At 40.9% G+C, this 22,986-nt stretch overlaps 1 protein-coding gene across 2 annotated transcripts in view; it reads right to left on the bottom strand.

The window, feature by feature from the left end:
* The window catches only part of Dennd5b (DENN domain containing 5B), a 112,981-nt gene that overhangs the window by 51,965 nt on the left and 38,030 nt on the right, over positions 1–22,986 (bottom strand). For both annotated transcript variants that reach the window (XR_009057004.1, XM_057767643.1), the window contains exons 4-6: positions 13,242–13,429; positions 4,382–4,918; positions 1,558–1,795 (exon numbers count right to left, since the gene is read on the bottom strand). Coding sequence is in view for 1 of the 2 variants with exons in the window: in XM_057767643.1 (XP_057623626.1) it covers positions 1,558–1,795; positions 4,382–4,918; positions 13,242–13,429 (963 nt within the window). In the remaining variant the exon portion in view is untranslated. The remainder of the gene's footprint in view (positions 1–1,557; positions 1,796–4,381; positions 4,919–13,241; positions 13,430–22,986) is intronic.

Raw genomic sequence — 22,986 nt, 5'->3', positions numbered from 1 at the left:
TAAAACCTGCCAGGCAGCGGTGGCTCATACTGTTAATCCCAGCACTTAAGGGGCAGAGGCAGGTGGATCTCTGTGAGTTCAAAGCCAGCCTGTTCTACAGAATGAGTTCCAGAACAGCCAGAGATACACAGAGGAAAACAAAAACAACAAACCCCTCCAAAGGCTAAAACAACTTTATTACTCCCACGACTGAGCTATTTAAATAAAGATGGAAAGAAAGGCACAAGCGAGCAACAGAAGCAGAACAAGGAAGCTACATTTCCGTTGTGTGCTTTCATCCACTAGAAAGTTCTGGTCTCAAATAAAAAGTGTCACTTTTTTCTTCGGAGACAGGGTTTCTTTGTGTAGCCCCGGCTGTCCTGGAACTAGGTCTGTGGACAGGCTACCCTTGAACTCGGAGAGAGCTCCCTGCCTCTACCCCCAAGTGTGGGGATTAAAGGTGTGCGCCACTACTGCCCAGCAAAAGTACTACTGTTTACTGAATGGTAAGAAATAAAAGGATATATATATAGCGCAAAGAATGGGCTGGGAACTAGGCATAAATATGCAAAACTACATGAATTGGTACATTTTACATTTTTGTTAATGAATAAAACCACTAATAAAATAAGGCTTTAGGTACTAGAAATCAGTCAGATCTGCACCCACTCATGGCTCCACCGAGAACCAGTTACAGAACCACAGCCAAATTCTTCAATCTCTCAGTTTCCTCGCTCACAGAATGATAAAAAAGCAACAACAAACAGCCGTGCGCACCCTGTCACGAAGATTGCATGTGAAGGCATATCAAGGCAAACACTGCCACATAGGAAACACGCAAATGTTGGCTATTATTTATTTAACAGCCACAACCAGACAAGTCCAGAAAAATTCATAATTCTTTCAGAGAAACTGGTGTTAGGGTTGGGGAAACCTTTAATTTGAATGAAAAAACCCAGAGATTTAATTTCAAGACATGAAACTATATAACTAACTGTACCACAAAGCAAACATGTACTGTTTTAGCTATGTAAACTAGACAGCATCTCAGATTTCCTTTTTGTTTTTATTTTAGACAAAATCTTGCCTTAAACTAACGGTCCTTCTATTTTGGCTTCCTGAGTGCTAGGATTCAGACATGTTCCACCATGCTTCGGGTTAACTATTTTAGTTAATAGCTAGAGACAAGAGGTGACGGGTAAAGAGGCAGCATGAAATAACAAAAATCTGCATTTTTTTGAATGTCCATAAAAATAGGGACTCACAGAAGTCTGAAGAAAAGTATAAAGGCTTCTTGATAACACTAGGACTAGTCAATGATGTCACAGAACGAAAATTAGCTTCAGGCGGGCGGTGGTGGTGCACTCCTTTAGTCCCAGCACTCGGGAGGCAGAGATAGGTCGATCTCTGAGTTTGAGACCAGCCTGACCTACAGAGCAAGTTCTAGGATAGCCAGAGTTACACAGAGAAACCCTGTCTTGATAAACAAAAACAAAATTAACTTTGTGCTGTATACCTCAACAGTCTATAAAGAGAAATGATCATGAATTAAAAAAAAAAAAGGCATGGCAAATATACCTGCTTCTTTTAAACTGCTGCATTTCTGATAGATAGAAGTCCGCAGGGTGGGTGTGGGTGCCCTTACGTTATACAACCTTATCTTCTCAATCCGAGAGTCAAAGACCCGAAGCAGAGGGTCCTTCTCTTCCCACTGAGACATGATTTTATTATCAATAAAGGTGGCGAACATCTGTGTTTCAATGAAGCGTGAAAGAAACGGCAGGTAAGGCTCAGGCTGGTCAGAGAGGAAGGACGCCTGTAGTGAGATAATTAGCAAATTATTAATGAGGTCACCTTAATGTTATATAAGATGAACATGAACAGTGTGCTACGGTTATTACTTCAAACTTATATAAAACTGATGTTTGACATTTAAAGTCTTACAGTTCTATTTGTTTTTCCTTTCCTCTAAATTTCTAGGTTTTTTGGTCACTTAGGACTTTAGCATTGATATTGGTATCCTAATGACCATTACGCACAAGAGAGGAATCATCAGTGAATAATGGCGGATAAGGTGCTATACAATGGACTGTCAATCATCCACTTCACCTACCGTTACAGCTGGTTCTTCCCAGGGAGTAATCTCTTCTGTTCCCTGTTCCTAGCCTAGAAATGAACCCCTAACCAAAAGGCTGCAAGATGAGTGAGTGACTATATATCAGATTATATACATATCAAAGTTATATATCAAATATGTATATATACACATATATGCATAATAATTTGCATATGTTTATGTAAGAACTTAAAAATAACAACATGGAATTTGTGCCTATGGGTAAAATTCTTTTGATCTTCAAGCAGATGTTTTTCTAACTCAAGATTAAACTCCTTTCATACCTATGTTAACACCATTGTCTGTGATTTAAAGAGAGAAAACACTGCCTTAAAAAAGAAAAAATATACAAGGAGATCTTCAAAATGATACAAGCTGTTCTTCCCTCTTACTGGCTTGCGTGATGCAATAGATTATAACTGGCTTCTATCTGAAGCGCTCACATTCTTTGTTCTCTTCAGTTCATGTATACCGTACGTAGGAATTCTAAGCTTGGTTACGATGAGCTGAAACTTGTAAGTGAACTCCTATTCCAGCCGCTGGGTTGGTTTTGTTTTTCATTCTTTCAGAGTCAGAGGAGAAAGGTAGTTCCAACATAAAGTTGCTATTTTTAGTATTCATCAAGTTTCTTCCTAGAATATTTAATTTTTCCATTTATTACTTCAGGGGATTTTTAATAAAAGCTTCTTTACAGAGCGCACTTTTCAATCAAAAGCTTGCATAGTTTAATGTACTTATATAAGTACACATAACCATATCCAGATAGACTCACAGCAGTCTCTACATTGGCTTTTGATGTTCAGATTCTTGTGTCCTATAACATTTAAAATCAACCAGAGTTGATTTTTCAAGACTACTCTGCCCTGCATATTTCCTTAGTAGAAAATAAGATGATTCTAGCTTTCTGGAATCCAACATGTAAATTCCATTTTCTTAGGGGTTATACGGAAAGAAATCCACTTCTAATATAAAACTACACAGAGAATAAAAAAGAACAAGGTATTAGGATATTAACTTAAATCAAAATCTAAATTGCCTCAAAGATAGATCATGAATGTGTAAGATTAGTTCTTAAAGTGGAGAAAAGTATAATAAAAACTAAGCAAAAATGGAAACAGGTCCTAGAGCAGAAATATATTTAAAAAGTGGTTTCTTGCCGGGCGTGGTGGTGCACGCCTTTAATCCCAGCACTTGGGAGGCAGAGGCAGGCAGATCTCTGTGAGTTCAAGACCAGCCTGGTCTACAAGAGCTAGTTCCAGGACAGGCTCCAAAACTACAGAGAAACCCTGTCTCGAAAAAAAACCAACCCCCCCCCCAAAAAGTGGTTTCTTAATATTAAAGAAGTTTAATCAGGCATAAAGTACACCAGCAAATTCTGATGCACATACTATATTATCCTCCACAAGAAAAAATATGATAACACCAGAAAATAATCTTTGATACTACACAAACATTTAATAAATACCTATTTATCAGATGCTCCAAAATTAAACACTTAGCATCTTGGAGTGTAATAGCTCCTTTGGGAAGGTTTTTATGACACATTCTAACAGAACTACACTTGTGCAGTAACAGCGTCCTGGTGACCTAAAGGACGCCACAGACATCTCTTGTGCTTTTGTCTGTTGGGAGAGACCTGGGGTGCATGAAGAGCACTGGAGGGGTAGAGCAAACCTTAGAGAGAAGCTTCAGAGGACAGCAAAAAGTTTCCTTCTCTAAAAACTTTGGAACATAATCCTAGACTAGCAGTCATGAAACCAAATTTATCCATTTGTTCTCTTTTAAGATACAAAAGACGTGAATAGGCTTATGAAACCTGTTAACCTTTAGATGAACAAGTTGAATGTTACATCACTGGGTGAAGGCTATCAAGAATTTCTTAGAAAAGGAATGGGCTTAAATTTTCTAGAGTTGGTCATGAAACAAGAGTAAATAAAACTCTTACAGGAGCAGAAGACTCATGAAAATCAAGATCAAATATATGTGATATAATAATTTAATATTCAATTCAAAAGCCAGTTTTATGAGCGGTCAATTTGCTCTTGAGACTGGTCTCGGGTTTCCCAGGCTGGCCTCAGACTTACTGCGTAGCAGAGGGTGGTCTTGCACTCCTGACCCTCCTGCTTCTACCTCCTAAGGATTTGCTTTCTTGTGAAACTACTTTATCTAGCATAAAAAACTTAGTGGGATGGAAGAAAGGAAACATCTGTGCTTAAAAAGTTAAATAAAAAGACTAGTAATGTAGGTCATTACAATCATAGAGAGGAAAACTATGGTTCTTTTTACTTTGTCGAAGTTCTGCATCTGTTCCCGGTTGGTCAGCCAGGACTCCATGTCCTGGGCGGTCTGAATCACAAATGCTTCATAATCTGCAAACATCTGTATAAAGCGGCTGGCAAAGACCTCTCGTACTTGTACGTTGAGTTGGTAGTCCCTCAATTCTGCCTCTTCGCACTGTAATTTCAAATCCTTTTCTTTTTCATTCAGAGAAGCTGAGAGGTCAATTTTTTCCACAGTCACACCAGTCCTATCAGCAAGAGCCTGGAGGCGGGCTATGGTTTCATTGCCCTTCATTAACTCGTACATGCTGATGCTGCTGGTGGGGACATTGCCATTCTTTCTGTCGTTAACCAGGTCTTTCAGAACCATGTTCTTCAGTTTGGTGGCACTCTCGCTACAATGGAGGCTGCCTTCAGGAGGAATCCCAAATTGGAGAAGAACTTCAGATAGCTCTTGGATAAAATCCACCTTATTGGGGAACTGTGGAAATTCTTCAGGCAATTCAATAAAATGGTTGTCAATATCCACGAAACACAAATTAGCCTGAAATAAAAAAAACAATCACAAATGTTTTGTGAAAATGTACAAGGCTGACTTATTAAAACTTAAATGACTTCAGAGGGCTCCAATATTGTAGATCCAAAGCCAAGTTATCTTGGGCTATATTTAGCCTTCTAAATAGCATTACTGTCCACCTGTGATTGGCCTAACATCTTTGTAAGTTAGAAATTTACCAATGAGACCCTTTAGCTCCCACCAACCTTGTGGAACTATTTTATCTGCATAAAATATTTAACGGCTTAGAACTGTCACAGAATATTTTTACAACGCACCTTCTGGTTGACTTATTAAAGAGCTGAATGGCCAGTACGTGGCCAGGAGAAGATAAGCAGATTTCTGAGGGGAGAGAGAGGAAAAGAAATCTAGGCAGGTGGATTCCTCCAGAGACTCTGAAGAAGTTGGAGAGACAGTACAGAACAGAGGCAACCAAGCCACATGGCAGAATGTAGATTTTAAAAGACAGGTTAACTTCTAAGAACTAGTTAGGAACAAGCCTAAGCTAAGGCTGAGCATGTCATTATTGGGGAGCTGGTGGTACGAAGACTTGTTAGAAAGAATGCCATCCAATACTTGAGGCCGTAGCAGAGCCTTCCCTGCTTTGCTGTAACCTAAATTTTCCAACGCATTTGAAAAATTCACAAAACTGTTATCACATTAGAACATGCTATTTAGTGTCATTTAAATCCTGGCTCTCAGGTAAAGATCACTCATATTTATCTCCAGAATAAACATCTCTTACTCCCTTTAAGGTGAGAACTGTGATTCTATGGTGACAACTTGAAAAAAATGTAATGTTCTAAAATATTCTCTTATAAACAGAAACAAAGTATACCATGCTTAAACAATTTACAAAATACCAGACCCCAGGCTAGTCTTGAATTTGCCATATAGATAAGGTGAACATGACACTGATTCCCAGCTCCTTCGGTTTCCTAAATTTTCAGGCAAACACCCACCAGGCCTGGCTCAAAAATTATTTCTTTACACTGCATTTTTTGGTGGGTATGCGTAGTGTGGAAATTGAGACTGGAGCCTTGGGCACCCTAAGAAAGTTCTCTTCAGCCGGGTGGTGGTGGCGCACGTCTTTAATCCCAGCCCTTGGGAGGCAGAGGCAGGCGGATCTCTGTGAGTTCGAGACCAGCCTGGTCTACAAAGCTAGTTCCAGGACAGGCTCCAAAACCACAGAGAAACCGTCTCGAAAAACCAAAAAAAAGAAAGAAAGTTCTCTTCAGTACTTTACACATTACTTTATGGTAATCTTTTCAAGGCTCAGAATTTTATCTGTGAGTGAGATGTCAGGGATCATGCCCAGGACCTTCATCATACTAGGCCTATGCCCCTACACGAAGTTACATAAGCCAGCATATAAGGTCAGAAGAGTCTTTTATTCGTTAATTTTTTTTTAGCACATAAAATAACATGTTTCATTATAACATTTTCTTTTTATTTTTAAAGATTCATTTACTATGCATACAGTGTTCTGTCTGCATGCATGTCTACACACCAGAAGAGGGCATCAGATCTCATTATAGATCACCATGTGGTTGCTGGAAATTGAACTCGACCTCTGGAAGAACAGCCAGCGCTCTTAACCTTTGAGCCATATCTCCAGCCCCTCATTATGACATTTTCTACATTTATACTTTGGTTATGCTGGCCTGTCATTTACTTTCATGCCTTAAATATATATATGTACGCATATTATTAAACCTAGATTCTCTATGAGACTTTGTCTTCCTCTCAGTTACCCTCTCAACCTTCCCATTAGGTCCTTCTACCATTTGTGTGTGTATGTATATATATGTGGGGGTATATGTATGCATATATATGTGTGTGTATGTATATCTATATGTGTGCATCTACAGGTGTGCATGTGTATATATGTATATGTGTGTATGTATATCTATATGTGTGTATCTACAGGTGTGCATGTGTATATATGTATATGTGCATATATGTATGGATATGTGTGTATCTATAGGTATGCGTGTATATATGGATATGTGTATATGTATGTGTGCAAATGTGTGTGTATGTATGTATGCAGCATGATTAATAAAAACCCAGAGACAGATATTGGGGTTTAACCTGAAGGTTAGAAAAGCAAAACAGCCACTGGCTCTTACCTCTACCTCAGTTCCAAATGGTGATCCTGCCTCCAGGAATGCTCAGTATGAGACTGTTTGGGAGCTGTCTCCTCCTGTCTTATATTCCTCTCTATGGCTGGGATAAAAGGTGTGCACCATTACCACCTGGATTCTATGACAAATTAGTGTGGCTACTGGGATTAAAGTGTGTGTCACCACTGTCTGGTCTGTAAGGATGACCAGTGTGGGTGATTTACTCTCCAATCTTCAGGCAAGCTTTATTTACCAAAATATAAATGAGCCGGGCAGTGGTGACTCACGCTTTTAATCTCAACACTCGGGAGGTAGGGGCAGGTGGATCTCTGTGAGTTCGAGGCCAGCCTGGTCTAGAAGAGCTAGTTCCAGAACAGCTGCAAAGCTACAGAGAAACCCTGTCTTTAAAAAAAAAAAAAAAAAAAAAAGGAACGAAATATCACTACATATACGTATGTATCTGTGTACCTATATGTGTATATGTATATATGTACATGTGTTGCAGGTACAGGTGTGTATGTATATATATGTATATGTATGTATGCATTAAAAGTCTAGATTTCACATAAAGAAAACACACAATATTTGTCTTTCTGAGCAGGTATATTTCTTTAACATGATCTCTAGTTCATCCATTTTCTAACAAATGGCATATCTTCCCTTTTTGTGGCTGAATAAATTTCCACTGTGTATGCAAGCCATATTGTTCTTTTTAGTACATCTGTTATACAGCTATACAGACTCCCTATCTTGGCTATCATGAATAGTGAATCAACAAACATGAATGTGTAGGAATCTCTGTAGAGCTCAGTCTTAAGATTCCTCTGGAAGAGCTCTTAACTGCTGAGCCATCTCTCCAGCTAACACAGTAAAGATGAACAAGAATGGTTGAAGATCAGGACAAGACTGTGTGATCAAGGCTTAGTGCTGCACTTTTCTTCCCTCCCCTCCCTCACCCCTCCCTAAAAGATAACGGCCACTAACATCTATCATTTTAAATCATGAGGTAAGGGAGTAGGTGGTTAGTTATAAGTCTAGGCAGCTATATTAGCTACATAATAACTAAAATGACTTTTCCTGAAAGTGACATTTTTATAACTATTTTTAGAAACTTTCTTGCTAGATTTAGTCATTTTATTTCAGAGTTTTCAGGGGAACATATTTAAGCACATTTAAGTCTCTTTGAAAAGACTACTTTACTCTTATTTATTTGCTTTGGTTTTTTGAGACAGTGCAATCCTAACTGTCCTAGAGTTCACTTTGCAGACCAGGCTGGCCTCAAACTCACAGAGATCTGTCTGCCTCTGCCTCCCAAGTGCAGGGATTAAAGGTGGGTTGATGTGGAATTCCACTCTGAATGCCATGAATATGTTTTATTACCATTGGTTATTAAAGAAGCTGTTTTGGTCAATGGCTTAGCAGAGCAAAGCCAGGGGAGAAATCTGAACAGAGATATATAAAGAGAGTAGGTAGAGTCAGAGAGATGCCATATAGCTACTGAAGTAGAAAGATGCCAGCCATCAGCCAGAACTTTACCGGTACAGCACAGTCTCGTGGTGATTCATAGATTAATAGAAATGGGTTAACTTAAGATGTAAGAGTTAGCCAGAAATATGCCTAAGGTATTGGCTAAACAGTATTGCAATTAATACAGCTTCTGTGTTGTATTCGGGTCTGGGCGATGAGGAAACAAGCCTATAGTGGGCACTACTACCACCTCCTTTATTTTTGGGTTTTTTGAGACAAGGTCTATTACATAATATTTGATCATATGATTAGTCCCGAGGTTGCATTATTTGCTGGAAAAAACTGTTTCTAGTTGTGGTGTGGCTCAGTTATAGCGTACACCTTTAATCTAAGGGCTTTCTGCTTGAATATTGTAAAAAGGATTAAATAAAGTCAACATAGGTCAAAAGGTGGAACAAGCAACCAATGGATAAGAAAAAACCATAGAGAGTAATAGAGAGGAGAATGGAGAGAGAGATGCACAGGAAGCAGAAGGGAGGGACATCCAGTTGGAGTTTTGTAGGAGAAAGCGTGGACATCAGCAGAGGAGGAAGGTCAGCTGGCGCTTTCTCTGCCTCTCTGAGATAGCAGGTTTTCACCCCAGCATCTTGCTCCCAAGTCTTTATTGGCAATATTTAACATTTGAGATTTTTTTTAAAAATGTGTCTCTCTCTGTGTAGCTCTGGCTGTCCTGGAACTCTCTATGTAAACCAGGCTGGCTTTGAACTCACAGACATCTACCTTCATCTGATTCCAAAGTGCTGGAATTAAAGGTGTGTAACACTACACCTAGCTTAAAATATTTTTATGTTCTCCTTCTTAAAATTATGTGAAGCTGGTTATTTCATTTCACTGTAAAATGCTTCCAGAGAGAAAAGAGACATGTTGTTAACTTTTTCTTTTAAAACACTTATACTCTTTTTGTCTCCCCTGAGACAGGGTTTTTCTGTGTAGCCCTAGCTGTCCTGGAACTCAAGAGATCTAGCAGTCTCTACCTCCCCAGTACTGGGATTAAAGGCATGCACCACCACATCTGGTCAATGATACTCTTTAATGTATGGTTTCTACACAGAAACACTGCTTACAATGTAGTGATATTTTGTTTGTGTTTTAACAAATAAAGCTTGCCTGAAGATCAGAGTACAGAGGGATCTCTGTTAGTTCAAGGCCACCCTAGCCTACACAAGATTGAATCTGTCTAAAAGAGAAACAGCTCACACAAAGGTGATCTCAGCATTTGGGATCCCACACTTTTAATCCCAGCACTAGGAAGGTGGAAAGGGCTGGACGGAGAGAGGAATATAAGGTGGGAGGAGACAAGAGCTCAGTGCAGTCTGAGGTCTGGTGGAGACAGCTGCAGCCTGAAGACAGTCCCCACATTCTGAGGATGCAGTCTGAGGACAGGATCACTTGCCCCTTCAGTCTGAGCAGTGGAAGAGGTAAAAGGTCTCTCTAGTGGCCGGCCGCACTTCTTCTCTGATCCCTCAGTTTTCAGCTCCTAAAATCTGACTCCGGGTTTTATTTATTAAGACCAATAAGACCACATGACTTTTACAGCTGATTCGTTATTTCATATTATCTCATAGATGAGTTTGTGTATTTATTAAACAATGTTGAGATCATGATTGGAAAAAACAACTAGAAAATCACAGACATCATTTTGAGAGCTTTTAGAAATTTTAACTGGCTTATCTTTAGGGTCAAATGATACAAGCAGACAGAGAAAAGTCTTCCAACTGTCTGTAGACTAAGTTGCATTAAAGTATATCAACAAGTATTCATAGAAATCAGAAAGAACTTATATATTTAAATAAATTTTCTTCTATCTTTGACAAACAATTTATAATATATAATCAAAAACCTAAAACATTAAGTCTTTAAAAAAACCAAAAAAATCCATCTGGCTAGTAGACTATTTCTTTTCCTTTGAAAATGTAGAGTCTTTAATTCTTGTCAGGCAGTGGTGGCGCACACCTTTAATCCCAGCACTCAGGGTGAATCTCTGAGTTTGAGGTCAGCCTGGTCTACAGAGTAATTTCCAGGGCAGCCAGGGCTATACAGAGAAACCATGTCTGGGGGTGGGGGGGGTGTCAGGAGCCATTTCAGGCTTCTCCTTTCTCACAGGGCCTTGAAGTAAAAACCTTGAGACAGAAAACTTAAAGTTAACTAAAACATTGTGTGCTAACCTTGGAGATTCAACCTTCAGAGGGCACCACAGAGTGTCTTCTTTGTTTGCTGCTAATCACTAACAGCAGGTATTCTAGCCACTGAAGGTGCAACTCCCCTTTCTGCCCCTCCTTTCCTTCTCCCCTTCCCCCTTCCCCAGTTCCCTCTGTCCAAGCTCCTCATTGAAGAGTATTTAAGACATAAAACATGCTTCAATAAACGGATGCCTTGACAAAGGAATACTGCTTGGCGTCCGTTTCTCTCTCTCGCCCGCCCATGTCTTTCAGATAGTGCCTCTTCAGACCCTGGAATAACTTAGGACCTGCTGGGTGGGTCAGGGGGGAAGAAAAGAATTTAATTATTTTGAACTGACAAGATACATTAACATAATTCGGAAGAAAGCAAGAAAATTCAGGGAACAGAGAAGACGACAGCAGTCCCCCACTCTCTCCACAGCAGACACGACAATATGCAGGGTTGATACGGCCTCAAGCAAGCTGTGGTGAACTGAATAGTTATGGCCCTCTTAGATTCATGCGTTTGACTACTTGGCCCATTCAGAGTGGCACTATTAGGAGGTGTGGCCTCGTTGAAGTAGGGTCACTGCAGAGGCTGGCTTTGAGGTCATAAATGCTCAAGCTGGGCCTTGTGACTCAGTTTTTACTTCTGCCTGTGGATTGTAGAACCTCAGCTCCTGTTCTTGCACCATGTCTCCCTGCATGCTGGCATGCTCTGCCGTGATGACAATGGACTAAACCTCTGAAACCGCAAGCCAGTCCCAATTACATGTTTTCAAGAGTTACAGTGGTCATGGTGTCTCTTCACAGCAATAGAATCCTAACTAAGACATCCCTTTGAATCACAAAGTTAATTTTGGCAAAGCAACACGAGATGACTGATTACAGGATTTCTTCCTTCTTTCCTTCCTTCCTTCTTTTTTTTTTATTTTTATTTTATTTTATTTTTTTATTTTTGGAGACAGGGTTTCTCCGTAGCTTTTGGTTCCTGTCCTGGAACTAGCTCTTGTAGACCAGGCTGGCCTGGAACTCACAGAGATCCGCCTGCCTTTGCCTCCCGAGTGCTGGGATTAAAGGCGTGCGCCACCACCGCCCGGCTCCTTCTTTCTTCCTTCCTTTTTTTGGGGGGGAGTTTTATTAAGACAGTATTCCTCTGTGTAGCCCTAGCTATCCTGGAACTTGCTCTATAGACCAGGCTGGCCTCAAACTCACAGAGTTTCATTTGCCTCTGACTCCTGAGTGCTTGGATTAAAAAGGTGTGCACCACCACTGCCTGGCTCTTGTATTCACTTCTTAAAATGAGAACAAGTTAAAGTGAAGCTCAGTTAAGAGGAATTTTATTAAGAAAGGTGATAATTAAATAGCTAATGATCACTATGTTTTAAAATAGGCCATATCATCTTCATTAATATTTCATTTCAAAGCTTTCCATTCCAATTTTGAATAGCATTAACAAGAGCAAAAATTTAAATTTGAAATGTTTTCAATTACTCTTGGTTATTTTATTCCTAAATATTTGAAAATACAATTCAGAGAAAGAATAGTACCAATAAGCTAGGGGTTAAATTTCTGTCTCACAGATCATGCCAACATTAAGAACGGCTAATCACGGGCCATAGCTGAAGATGGCAAGCAGTAACGTACCTGCTGTCTCCACTGTCCTGCTTGCTGAGACATATTACTTTCCATTCAATGGAGGTAAAAAATAAAATTTAACTCAGTTAAAAATAATTTTAAAGGAATACTAAGTCTGGACTATATACTGCTTACGGTGGCTATTCGTGGTTGTCAACGTGACAACGTCTGGAGCTAACAAACCCCAGAACGGAAGGGCACACCTGTGAGGTAGTTTTGCTTAATCTGAAGTGGGAAGATCCACTTACAATGCAGATCTCTCGAGGTGGGAGACCCACTACTAATCTGGGCCATGCCTTCTGCTGGAAGCTGACATAAGGACAGCGAAGAAGGAAGCATCTTTCTCAGACTGCTTGCTCTCATCCGCTAGCAAGTCTATTCCTTCACTGGCATCAAATATACATACATACACATATGATTAATATGTATATATGATGAATATATATATTCATTCTATAAATTCTATTACTTTAGAGTGGCCTAATACACTGCTTCAAAACAAAATTTATAGCATGAGGATGAAGAAAAAGTTAAAGTTCCAGGACAGGCTCCAAAACCACAGAGAAACCCTGTCTCGAAAAACCAAAAAAAAAAGAAAAGAAAAAGTTAAATTATTTTAGGATAAAATGGTAATATCACACTACTATTGAACCACCTTCAGAAATGTATAGTTGTGAAATTTGTCACCGTCCTCTTTGAAGTGTATTTAACTAGTAGTTGTGCTACATCGAGTATCAGAGAAACAGTTTACAGGCTAGGGCTCAGGCCCTAACCAACAGTACCGGGAAGATTCCGGTGTGACTACTGCACAAAGACAATGTTATGTAATAAAAGCATGACTGAAGTCAACAAACGCTTTACCTCTTGTGGAAGTTCTAATTTAGACCGGTCAGTTCCTTCTTTTGATTGAAGACCCATCAGGTAAGGGACAGGGGCATCGAGAAAATGCAGCAGAGAGGCAGGGAGGATGGGCACATAGACATGCTGCCACTGGAACGGGAAGAGGAGTGTGGTGATGCCTTCCGCCACAGTCATCAGGCGCTGGTAATCTGTACGGACGAGAGGAAGGAAAGGGAAACAAGGGCTGCAGCTAACAGAAAATATCAGAAAAAAAATTGTGTTAAAATACATATTTTTGTACTGGAGAGATAGTTCACTGGTTTAGAGTACTTACTGCTCTTAGAAGAGACCCGAGTTCAATGCCCAGCACCCATACGATGCCTAACGAAAATCAGCAACTCCCATTCCAGAGGATCTGACCCCCTCTTCTGACCTCTGAGGCTACCGAGCACACGGTGCACACAGACACATGCAAGCAAAATAGTCATACACAGGATCACGGAGGAAGTAGGCCAGTTCTAGCTCATCATAGGTAGCGAGTTAACTTATTTCACCTGAGTAGCTTGCACAAAGTCTGGGGGCAGGATCACAGCTCTTCCTGGAAGCTCTGGGACCTGAGTCATTTGCATCCTCTCCCGCCAGGCTCTTCCTTTACAGACCAGAAGTCAGAGAGATCAGCATTTCCAGAGCTGGGATCAAAGGCACGTGCCATTATGCACACACAGCCCTGAATTCTCTTAAAATGTGGAGGAATCAAAACCTAATAAATTGTTTTTGCTATCTAGCCTTCTGAAAAAGTGCAACATTGTTGCTATGAATCACTTTCATACACACACACAATCTCCAATTCAGAGGTTAATTTTTCTCTCCTTCTGTAGATGATCATGGCTACAACTTTGATAATCTGATTTTTTAAGATAATCTTATTATTTTAGTGCTTATTTTTTAAGTATAAAAAAAAAATCAGGAGAGCTGTGCAGGCGGCGGGCGGCTCTTGTATCTCTCGGTGACCTCCACTGAGGCCTGCCGTAGATGCTCTTGGGTTCTTCTGCCTAACCACCATGTTGCAGAGCGGGGAGGAGAACCTGCAGGGCTCCTGGGTAGAACTGCACTTCAGCAATGGGAACGCGAGCAGTGTTCCAGCCTCTGTCTCCATTTGTAATGGGGACATGGAAAAAATACTGCTGGGTGTTCAGCATGAATCTGGATGAAGTAGTTCCAAGAGCTTTCACTGTGCCAGCCCACCTCGCTCCCAGACACCACAAGATACCAACAGATCTGAAACAGCCACTCAGAGCTTTGGAGAGAAAAACAGCACTCTGTCTGAGGAAGACTCTATTGAGAGAAGAAGAGAGGTTGAAAGCATCTTGAAGAAAAACTCGGATTGGATATGGGATTGGTCAAGTGGGCCAGAAAATATCCCCCACCGTGTAGTCATTCCCGCCCCTTTCTTGTTTTTTTTTTGTTTTGTTTTTTTTTTTCTTTTTTTTTTTTTTGTTTTTCGAGACAGGGTTTCTCTGTGGTTTTGGAGCCAGTCCTGGAACTAGCTCTTGTAGACCACGCTGGTCTCGAACTCACAGAGATCCGCCTGCCTCTGCCTCCCGAGTGCTGGGATTAAAGGCGTGCGCCACCACCGCCTGGCCCCTTTCTTGCTTTGTAGGATGATTCCAGCCTCCTAGTCGGCCATCACTGACTTGGGCGGTCAGTTTTGTTGCAGGCACCTTCATCATTCTGCTGATTTTAAATCCCATTGTTTGTACTTAAACTTTTGTGTGCTTCTAAAAATCAGCTGTATTGTAAGCAAATCTGTCTACTTTAAAAGACTGGAAATGAAAATCTTTGCCAAATCCTTTGGAGATTACTGGATTTGCATATGGGTTAATCAGTTGCCAGTGCTTCTGTTAATCCAGGTATATTCCCAGTCTTCCTCTTTTCTACAGCATGTTTCTAAAGGCTGCCTCCTTGACATGCTGTATACATCCTGTTGTGTTTGTTTCACTGTCCCACACTTAACTCAGGTGAGTTAAAGTAAAAGAAACATTTTAACGGTCAAAAAACAAAAATCAGAGCTGAGTGATGGTGGCGCATGCCTTTAATCCCAGGACTCAAAAGGCAGAGGAAGATGAATCTCTGTGAGTTCAAGGCCAGCCTGGTCTACAGAGTGAGTTCTAGGCTTGTTACACAGAGAAACCCTGTCATTAAAAAACAAAACAAAACAAAACACAGACAAAACACAGTCACATTTTCTATATTTAACTCCCAACTACAGAATATCAAATCTAAGGAAAAAAAGAACTGCCATATAATTAAAGGATTTTTATTTCCAAGACAGGGTTTCTCTGTAGCTTTGGAAACTGTTCTGAAATGCACTCTGTAGACCAGGCTGGCCTTGAACTCAGAGAGATCCACCTGCCTCTGCCTGACGAGTGCTGGGATTAGAGGAGTGCACCACCATGCCCACCTCTGGTTATCTTTACATGAAATTATTTATCAAAACCAGCAATTGTCCATGATATTATGCATGCCCTCTTAAACAGTCTGCCTTAGATGTTTTGTACTTACACATGTTCAAAATTCCTACTTAAATCCTTGGAGGCAGACAGATATGTTTTAGAATTACATTTCTTTTTTAGACTTTGAAAGGCGATAACATGCTTAGATCATAATCTCTGACAGAGATGAAGCTTATAAACAACATTAATATTTTCAGAGCAAGCCATGTAAGTGTTTTATAGGGCAGAGAGAAAACATAAATAAATTTAATTTGGTTCTGATCTGGTTTTGCTGATAATAAATCAGTTACAAAAATAATCATTTTCGCCGGGCGGTGGTGGCGCACGCCTTTAATCCCAGCACTTGGGAGGCAGAAGCAGGCGGATCTCTGTGAGTTCGAGACCAGCCTGGTCTACAAGAGCTAGTTCTAGGACAGGGTCCAAAACCACAGAGAAACCCTGTCTCGAAAAAACAAAACAAAACAAAACAAAAAATCATTTTCAGAACTGTTTTAGATTTGGGAATTAAAGATAAGGGATTGTGGACTCATAAGAATTTCACAGAGGGCTGGAGAGATGGCTCAGCGGTTAAGAGCATTGCCTGCTCTTCCAAAGGTCCTGAGTTCAATTCCCAGCAACCACATGGTGGCTCACAACCATCTGTAAAGAGGTCTGGTGCCCTCTTCTGGCCTTCAGGCATACATGGAGGCAGAATATTGTATACATAATAAATAAATAAATATATATATAAAAAAAAAAGAATTTCACAGAATTCAGTGTACACAATTACATTAAAACCCGGGGAATACTTTGGTACTATCTTCTGCTAAAGGTTAAGAAAAATGGTCAGCTGTTACTTGGTTCATTTGACCAAGTACAAAAAGGATGTTTTCCACTTAAAATTTTTGTGCCATTCTATCATTAAAATGTTTTAAAGATTTATTTCTGTTATTTTTAAATTATGTGTATATGGGGGGGGGAGGCATATGCTCTTAGCAGATGCTGGAGAGATGGCTCAGAGGTGCTGGCAGAAGACCTAGACTCGATCCCTAGCATCCACATGGTAACTCACACCCATCCATGCTTCCGAGAGAGCCCACGACCTCCCTCTCCTTACATCCAAGGGCACCAGCACGCACGTGCCACACAGACATACATGCAGACAGAACGTTCATTCGCATTAAAGAAAATACTTACAAGAAAAAAATTTAAATTACAATTATGTATATAATTGGGGAGGGGGAGGCAGTCACAGGACAACTTGCCGGGAATTGGTTCTTTTCTACCACTACGGTGGTCCTGGGGTGGACTTTAGGTCATCAGGTTTAGCAGCAAACACCTTCACCCACTGAGTTATCTTACCAGACCACGTTTTCGGTCTGTACTTGAAACAACATTTTTAATAGATATTGTATTTTACAAATGTACTGGAGAATTATGCTGCACTGCCTGAACTGGATGCTGCTGGGGCTTCATCTGCACAATACTTTGCAGCTGAACCTGTAATGGAGGAACCCTCATTTTTATTGAACTTTATCATTTTTTAGAAGGATGCCTAGTTATTAACAGCTCAACTATACTTGAAATCCTCATTGCTTTATTACTTATTAAGAATAAAATTTAGGTGGAACTTACTTAACATGAACAGTCCCAAGACAAACACTAGTGGTCTGAAGGGTCGGGGTCAGTCACGAGTACAAAGAGTTGACCTAATTATTTGGTAGGTATGGATGGACACACACACAACCATTTGATATTCATAGAAGCAGGACTAGAAAAGTTGGTACTAGAGGGAAGAGATCAAAAACAATCAAATGGTTACTTACTGGTCTGCTAGTGATCAGGCAAGACGCCTGGGTGGGAACGGGAACAGAAAGCTGACCTGAAAATTCCTCGGGTTGGCTGAGTGGCCTTTAGGTTTAGACAGCCTGCACTGTCAAACTAACTTGACTTCTGCAGTACCGCCTCATTATGTCAGGTACCCCATGGCACTCTCTCCTCCCCCACAAATTCTGCCTGGGAAGTGGAGCATCTGTCCACAAAGCACATCACTAGTGATGAATAAAAGTTACAGACCAGACCAAATTTATTAGTAATTGCAGAGAAAATATGCACATTCTTCAGAAACTGTCGAACATCTTAGTGAAGAAATACTATCATGGTATATGTGATCTATAGTGCATATAAAGCTGTAACTGGGATTAAGAATGTAGGTTAGTGGCAGAGCATTTGCTTAGTATGCATCAGAGTGACCCTGGTTCCATCTCTGTGTGTGTGTGTGTGTGTGTGTGTGTATTTTGTGGATCATACAATAACATTGTTATTCTTTTGTGGTTGCTGAAGTCCTACAGAAAAGTATGGCTTGGGCTGGAGAGATGGCTCAGCTGCTAAGAGCACTGGCTGCTCTTCCAGAGGTTCTGAGTTCAATTCCCAGCAATCACGTAGGGGCTCATACCCATCTGTAATGAGATCTGGTGCCTGCTTCTGGAATCCAGGCAGAACAATGTACACATAATAAACAAACAAATAAATCTTAAAAGAAAAGCATGGCCTAGATGTGAATACCAGATCAGCCTGCAGAAACAGTAAGGTTGTCGTAGTTCTAAGACACCAGGGTCTAATGTCTCTCAGCTTCAAATTCACCCACTTATTATAGCTGGTTGGCCTCTAACCATTCTGACAATGGATACAATACTAAGCTTTGCCAGCAGAGGGCAGCGGAGACACGCTGTTTCCCGGTCCCAGCATGCAGCAGTATGGGTGTATGAAGACACCTGGTGGCACACCGCTATGCCACATGCCAGGAATGAGCAGTCGGTGGATTCCACTTTTTATGGTCCTCCAATACACTGCATCTTCAGACCTCATACTACAGAGACATCCAGAAAATCACCAGCCAGACAACATGGGCCTTGGACTTTGTCTTGTTAGGTCAGTGACCAAGGATCAGCTCCAGTACAGGAACATACAGACACGTAATCGACTGGCTTTCTGCATACCTCATGAGTACAGAGTTTTCAAGAGCTCTCCACTACAGCTTTGGTGTATGGGTTCCCACTTAAATGTCTGTGCTTCATCGAGTATCCTTTCAGAGTTTATCCCCTTACGGCTTATTTTCTAAAATAATTCATATTATATATTCCTCTGCCTAAACTACTTTATGGTTTCTATCTCCTGGTTGAACCTAAACTGAAAGGCAAAGGAATTTGAACAAACTAAATTCCTAGAAAATTGGCTGGTTTACTTGTGATTGGAGAAATAAATATTCAGTCTCCTGGAAAATACACTTTCTTCAAGTAATAATAGTTAGTACTGTGGGTTATTTTCTTGTTTTGTTTATAGAAAAAACACCATGGGAAGTAAAAATAAATGGCACATTTTATTCTCTTCTCCTGGACCTTGTGTTCATTTTTCCTTCACTAACATTTTCTCAATTGTAAATTTCTATGTCTAATCTTTTTAGTTTTGAATTCTCTACAAGACTGGTTGATGTCATACACTTTTTTTTTGCAATGAGATTACTTGGCAGAAATACATCATTCCTTTTAGCTGAATCAAGAAATAAAAAGCAGGAGCTGGTAATACAGTAGTGGCAGAATGGTTGTCTAGCACAAACAAGACCTCTGTGTTCAATCACCAACACAGCAAAAAGAAAATTAAAAAACAAAAAAATTTCTTTAAGCTTTTTTTTTTTTTTTTTTTGCATGTCTGCATGGGTATGTTTATACACCTGCATGCCGGAGGCTGATGTAATCTGTCTTCCTTAATCGCTTTCCACCTTGTTTTATGAGAGAGGGTCTCTCATCAGAATTCACCAGTTTGGCTGCACTGCCTGGCCACTGGCCTCAGAGACCTGTTTTCACTACTCCTTTCCTCAGCGCTGAAGCTGCAGGTGTGCACCACCGCAACACAGGGATTTCAACCCAGGTACTCATGCTTAGTTGGCAAGCAGTTCACTGACCGAGCCATCTTCCCACTCAGCATTGTCTTTGTCAGTTCCGTTTTAAAGACCTCAATCCCAACAGTGACACACTTCCTCCAACAAGGCCACACCTCCCAACCCTTTCAAATAGTGCCATGTGAACCTATGGGAGCCATTCTTATTCAAACAACCACAAGCAGATTTACTTACTTACTTATATATTTATTTTGGTGAGACAGGGTTTCTCTAGTTACCCTAGTTGTCTGTGAACTCACTTTATAGACCAGGCTGGCCTCAAACTCACACAGATCTACCAGCCTCTGCCCTTAAGTGCTAGGATTTCCTATTTCTTTTACAACATTAATTATTTACCTTGTTAAAATTATTGTAATTCTATTATAATTGTGTAGTGTTGTTTTATGTTTTAACAAAGCTTGCCTGAAAAGTGCAGAGCTAAGCCACTAGAGACCAGGGAGTTCAAGGCCACCCTGGACTACACAAGACTCAATCTGTCTAAAAGAGAAACAGCTCACACAAAGGTGATCCCAGCACTTGGGACCACAGGCCTTTAATCTTAGCACTAAGGAGGTGGAGACAGGAGTGACTGCTGGGCAGAGAGCAGAATATAAGGCAGGAGGACACAGGAGCTCAGTGCAGTCTGAGGTTTAGTGGAGACAATGGAGTCTGGGGATGCAGTCTGAGGACAGGGTCTCCCCTTCAGTCTGAGCACTGGTAGAAGTAAAGGAACTCTCCAGTGGCTGGGATCTGCTTCTCTGATCTTCAGCATTAACCACTATATCTGACTCTGGGTGTTTATTATTAATACCAATTAGAATCTGTGCTACATATTTCAAACCATGAACCCATAAAAAAGAAAATAAAGTCAGAGGTCCTTTGATTCTGGGTAGTCACATGGTCCCCATGGTCACAGGCTGTAATCAATCACCAAAGATAAAATTTCCAGTGGTCCCTCGGAAGTAGTTTATAGATGATTACAGAAATGCAAACCAATAATAAAATAACAAAATATAAACTCCCCTGGTTACTTAAGAGCTAAAATGAAATTAAAGGAGAAGGTTATGTCAGAACTTGATGCTGGAGCAAGCTGAGATTCCAGCTGGTCTGAGCTTGACCACCAGGCTCAAAGCCCCCTCCAAGGGGTGAATCATATGAAAACAACAGGGCACTTCTAAGCCCTTAGGTCAGCAAAAAGGCAGTTCACTCAGGAGAAGAACACAACCAAGGAGCTGCAGAGAACACACTGTGAAGTTCCTCATCGAGGAACATCGGTGTCCTAAAGAACCTTCATCATGGTGTCTAATTTGGGGCAGTATCTTTGTTTCTTACCTTTTTTGAGACTAGAGTTTTAGCCTGTATGTTATGAACTTGCAGAGACCCTCACGTCTTTGCCTCTGAAGTGTTGGGAACACAAGTATGTGTCACCAAAATTGACCTTTTTATCTTTAAATGTTTCAGAATAAACTGATGTAGCAGTCACACTGCACTGTGAGACAAAGACATCCACTGAGCTCACACAGGGCTGACATGCTCGTTTAATGGCCCTGTGAGTACTAACTGGCCTTGTGATAACCGGGATACTGTCCACTGATGAAGCCAGTAACTTAGCCAAACGCTGTTGTTTTTGAAGGTTTATCTGATGTGGTCTCTTCATGTAGCCTCACTGTTATAAAACAATCTGAGCTTTAGTGAGTTTACTTATGTTACAATGCTAATAAAACATTATAAGGATATAAAGATCACGGGCAGTGAGCCAGCAGAGGGTGGAAGTTCTGGCTGAGTTTTAACTGTCAATTTGACATGATCTAGAATCACCTTCAAGAGCATCTTAATAAGGAAAGGTTTTGGATTAGTTAAACCTGCGGATACAACTGTGGGGCTCGTCTTTATTGTTAACTGATATAGGAGGACCCAAGCCACTGTGGGCAGCATTCCTTAGGCACAGATCTTGAACTGTAAAAGGACGAAGAAATCTAACTGAACACTGGTAAGAGAGCAAGTGGTATCACCCATGGCCACTCCTCTCCTCACTCAACTATCGATGTGTAGCGACACAGTAGCTTCCCTGCTAAGATGGACGATAGCCTGGAATTATAAGTCAAATAAGCCCTTTCTCCCCTAAATGTGTCACAGCAACAGAAATGAAACTAGAACACCAACACCACACAAGCCTGAAGATCTGAGTTTGACTTAGAGCCCATGCAAAAAGCCAGATGTGCGCATCTCAGTGCTCTGCAGGGAACAAAGGGAGACAAGAGAACCACTTAGAAACCCACAGGACGGCTAGCAGAAACCAGAGAGACCTTTCTGAAACAGGTGGAGGAGAGAACTGACTTGTGAATAGTTTTCCTCTCTATTTTAAAAAATATTTACTTTGCTCTATTTACTAGCAGATCAGAGGGTCAACTTTCAGGAATTAGTCCACCTTTTCCACTGTAGGTTCTAAGGACTGACCTCAGCTCATCAGGACCATCCCACTGACCCTAATACATACACACTACATGCACACTCTAAATAAATAAATAGTTAGAAAGAACAGAAATGAAAGAGGAGCCAAAGTTAGCACTGTCCTCGATCTTGGCCAGAGAAGCTCTTTTCAGCAGTCAGTGCAGAAACAGTACTAAGAATAAGTGACCACTGGGTGGTCGGCCATAAATGAGACATCTATATAAACTTTCACGAGGCTCACTCATGGAAGAAAGCGAGGAAAAGAACATAAAAGCCAGAGGATGGTGAAGAAGTCTGTGAGATGCTGTCTTCTAGACAGGGCACGGCCACAACTCATGAACTCACTGCGGCTACGTTACCTGAACAGCATCAGTCAACATTCCAGCACGAAGCATTAACTGAACTCACTGGGTTACAGACAGAAAGAGAACACGGAGATGAGACAAGGGGAGGGGAAGGAGAGAGAACCTATAAATACTAGAAGAGAACCTGTTTAGGAGTCTTGTAGGGAGAGAAAAGATTGGGGAGTAGATACGGTCAAGATAAGACTGGACTGGGAACTGGAGAGATGACCCAGGGGTTAAGAGCACTCACTTCTCTTGAGCACCTGGGTTTGATTCCCAGCACTCACATGGAGGTTCACAAGTGTCTCTAATTCCAGTTCCAGGGAATCTGATGCTCTCTTCCGGCTTCCATGGGCACCAGTTATGCACAGGGTGCGCAGATACACATGTAGGTAAAAAAACTTGTCACATAAAGTAATAATAAAGATAATGGAACTGGAGAGATGACTCAGAGGTTAAGAGCACTGGCTGCTCTTCCAAAGGACCCGAGTTCAGTTCCAGCACCCACGTGGCAGCTCACAATTGCTGTAACTCTAGTTCCG

Source organism: Chionomys nivalis, chromosome 1 (assembly GCF_950005125.1).
Source record: "Chionomys nivalis chromosome 1, mChiNiv1.1, whole genome shotgun sequence".
NCBI classification, from domain to species: Eukaryota; Metazoa; Chordata; class Mammalia; order Rodentia; family Cricetidae; genus Chionomys; species Chionomys nivalis.
Note: the sequence above shows the minus strand (reverse complement) of the source record. Positions and strands in the feature narration are given on the sequence as shown.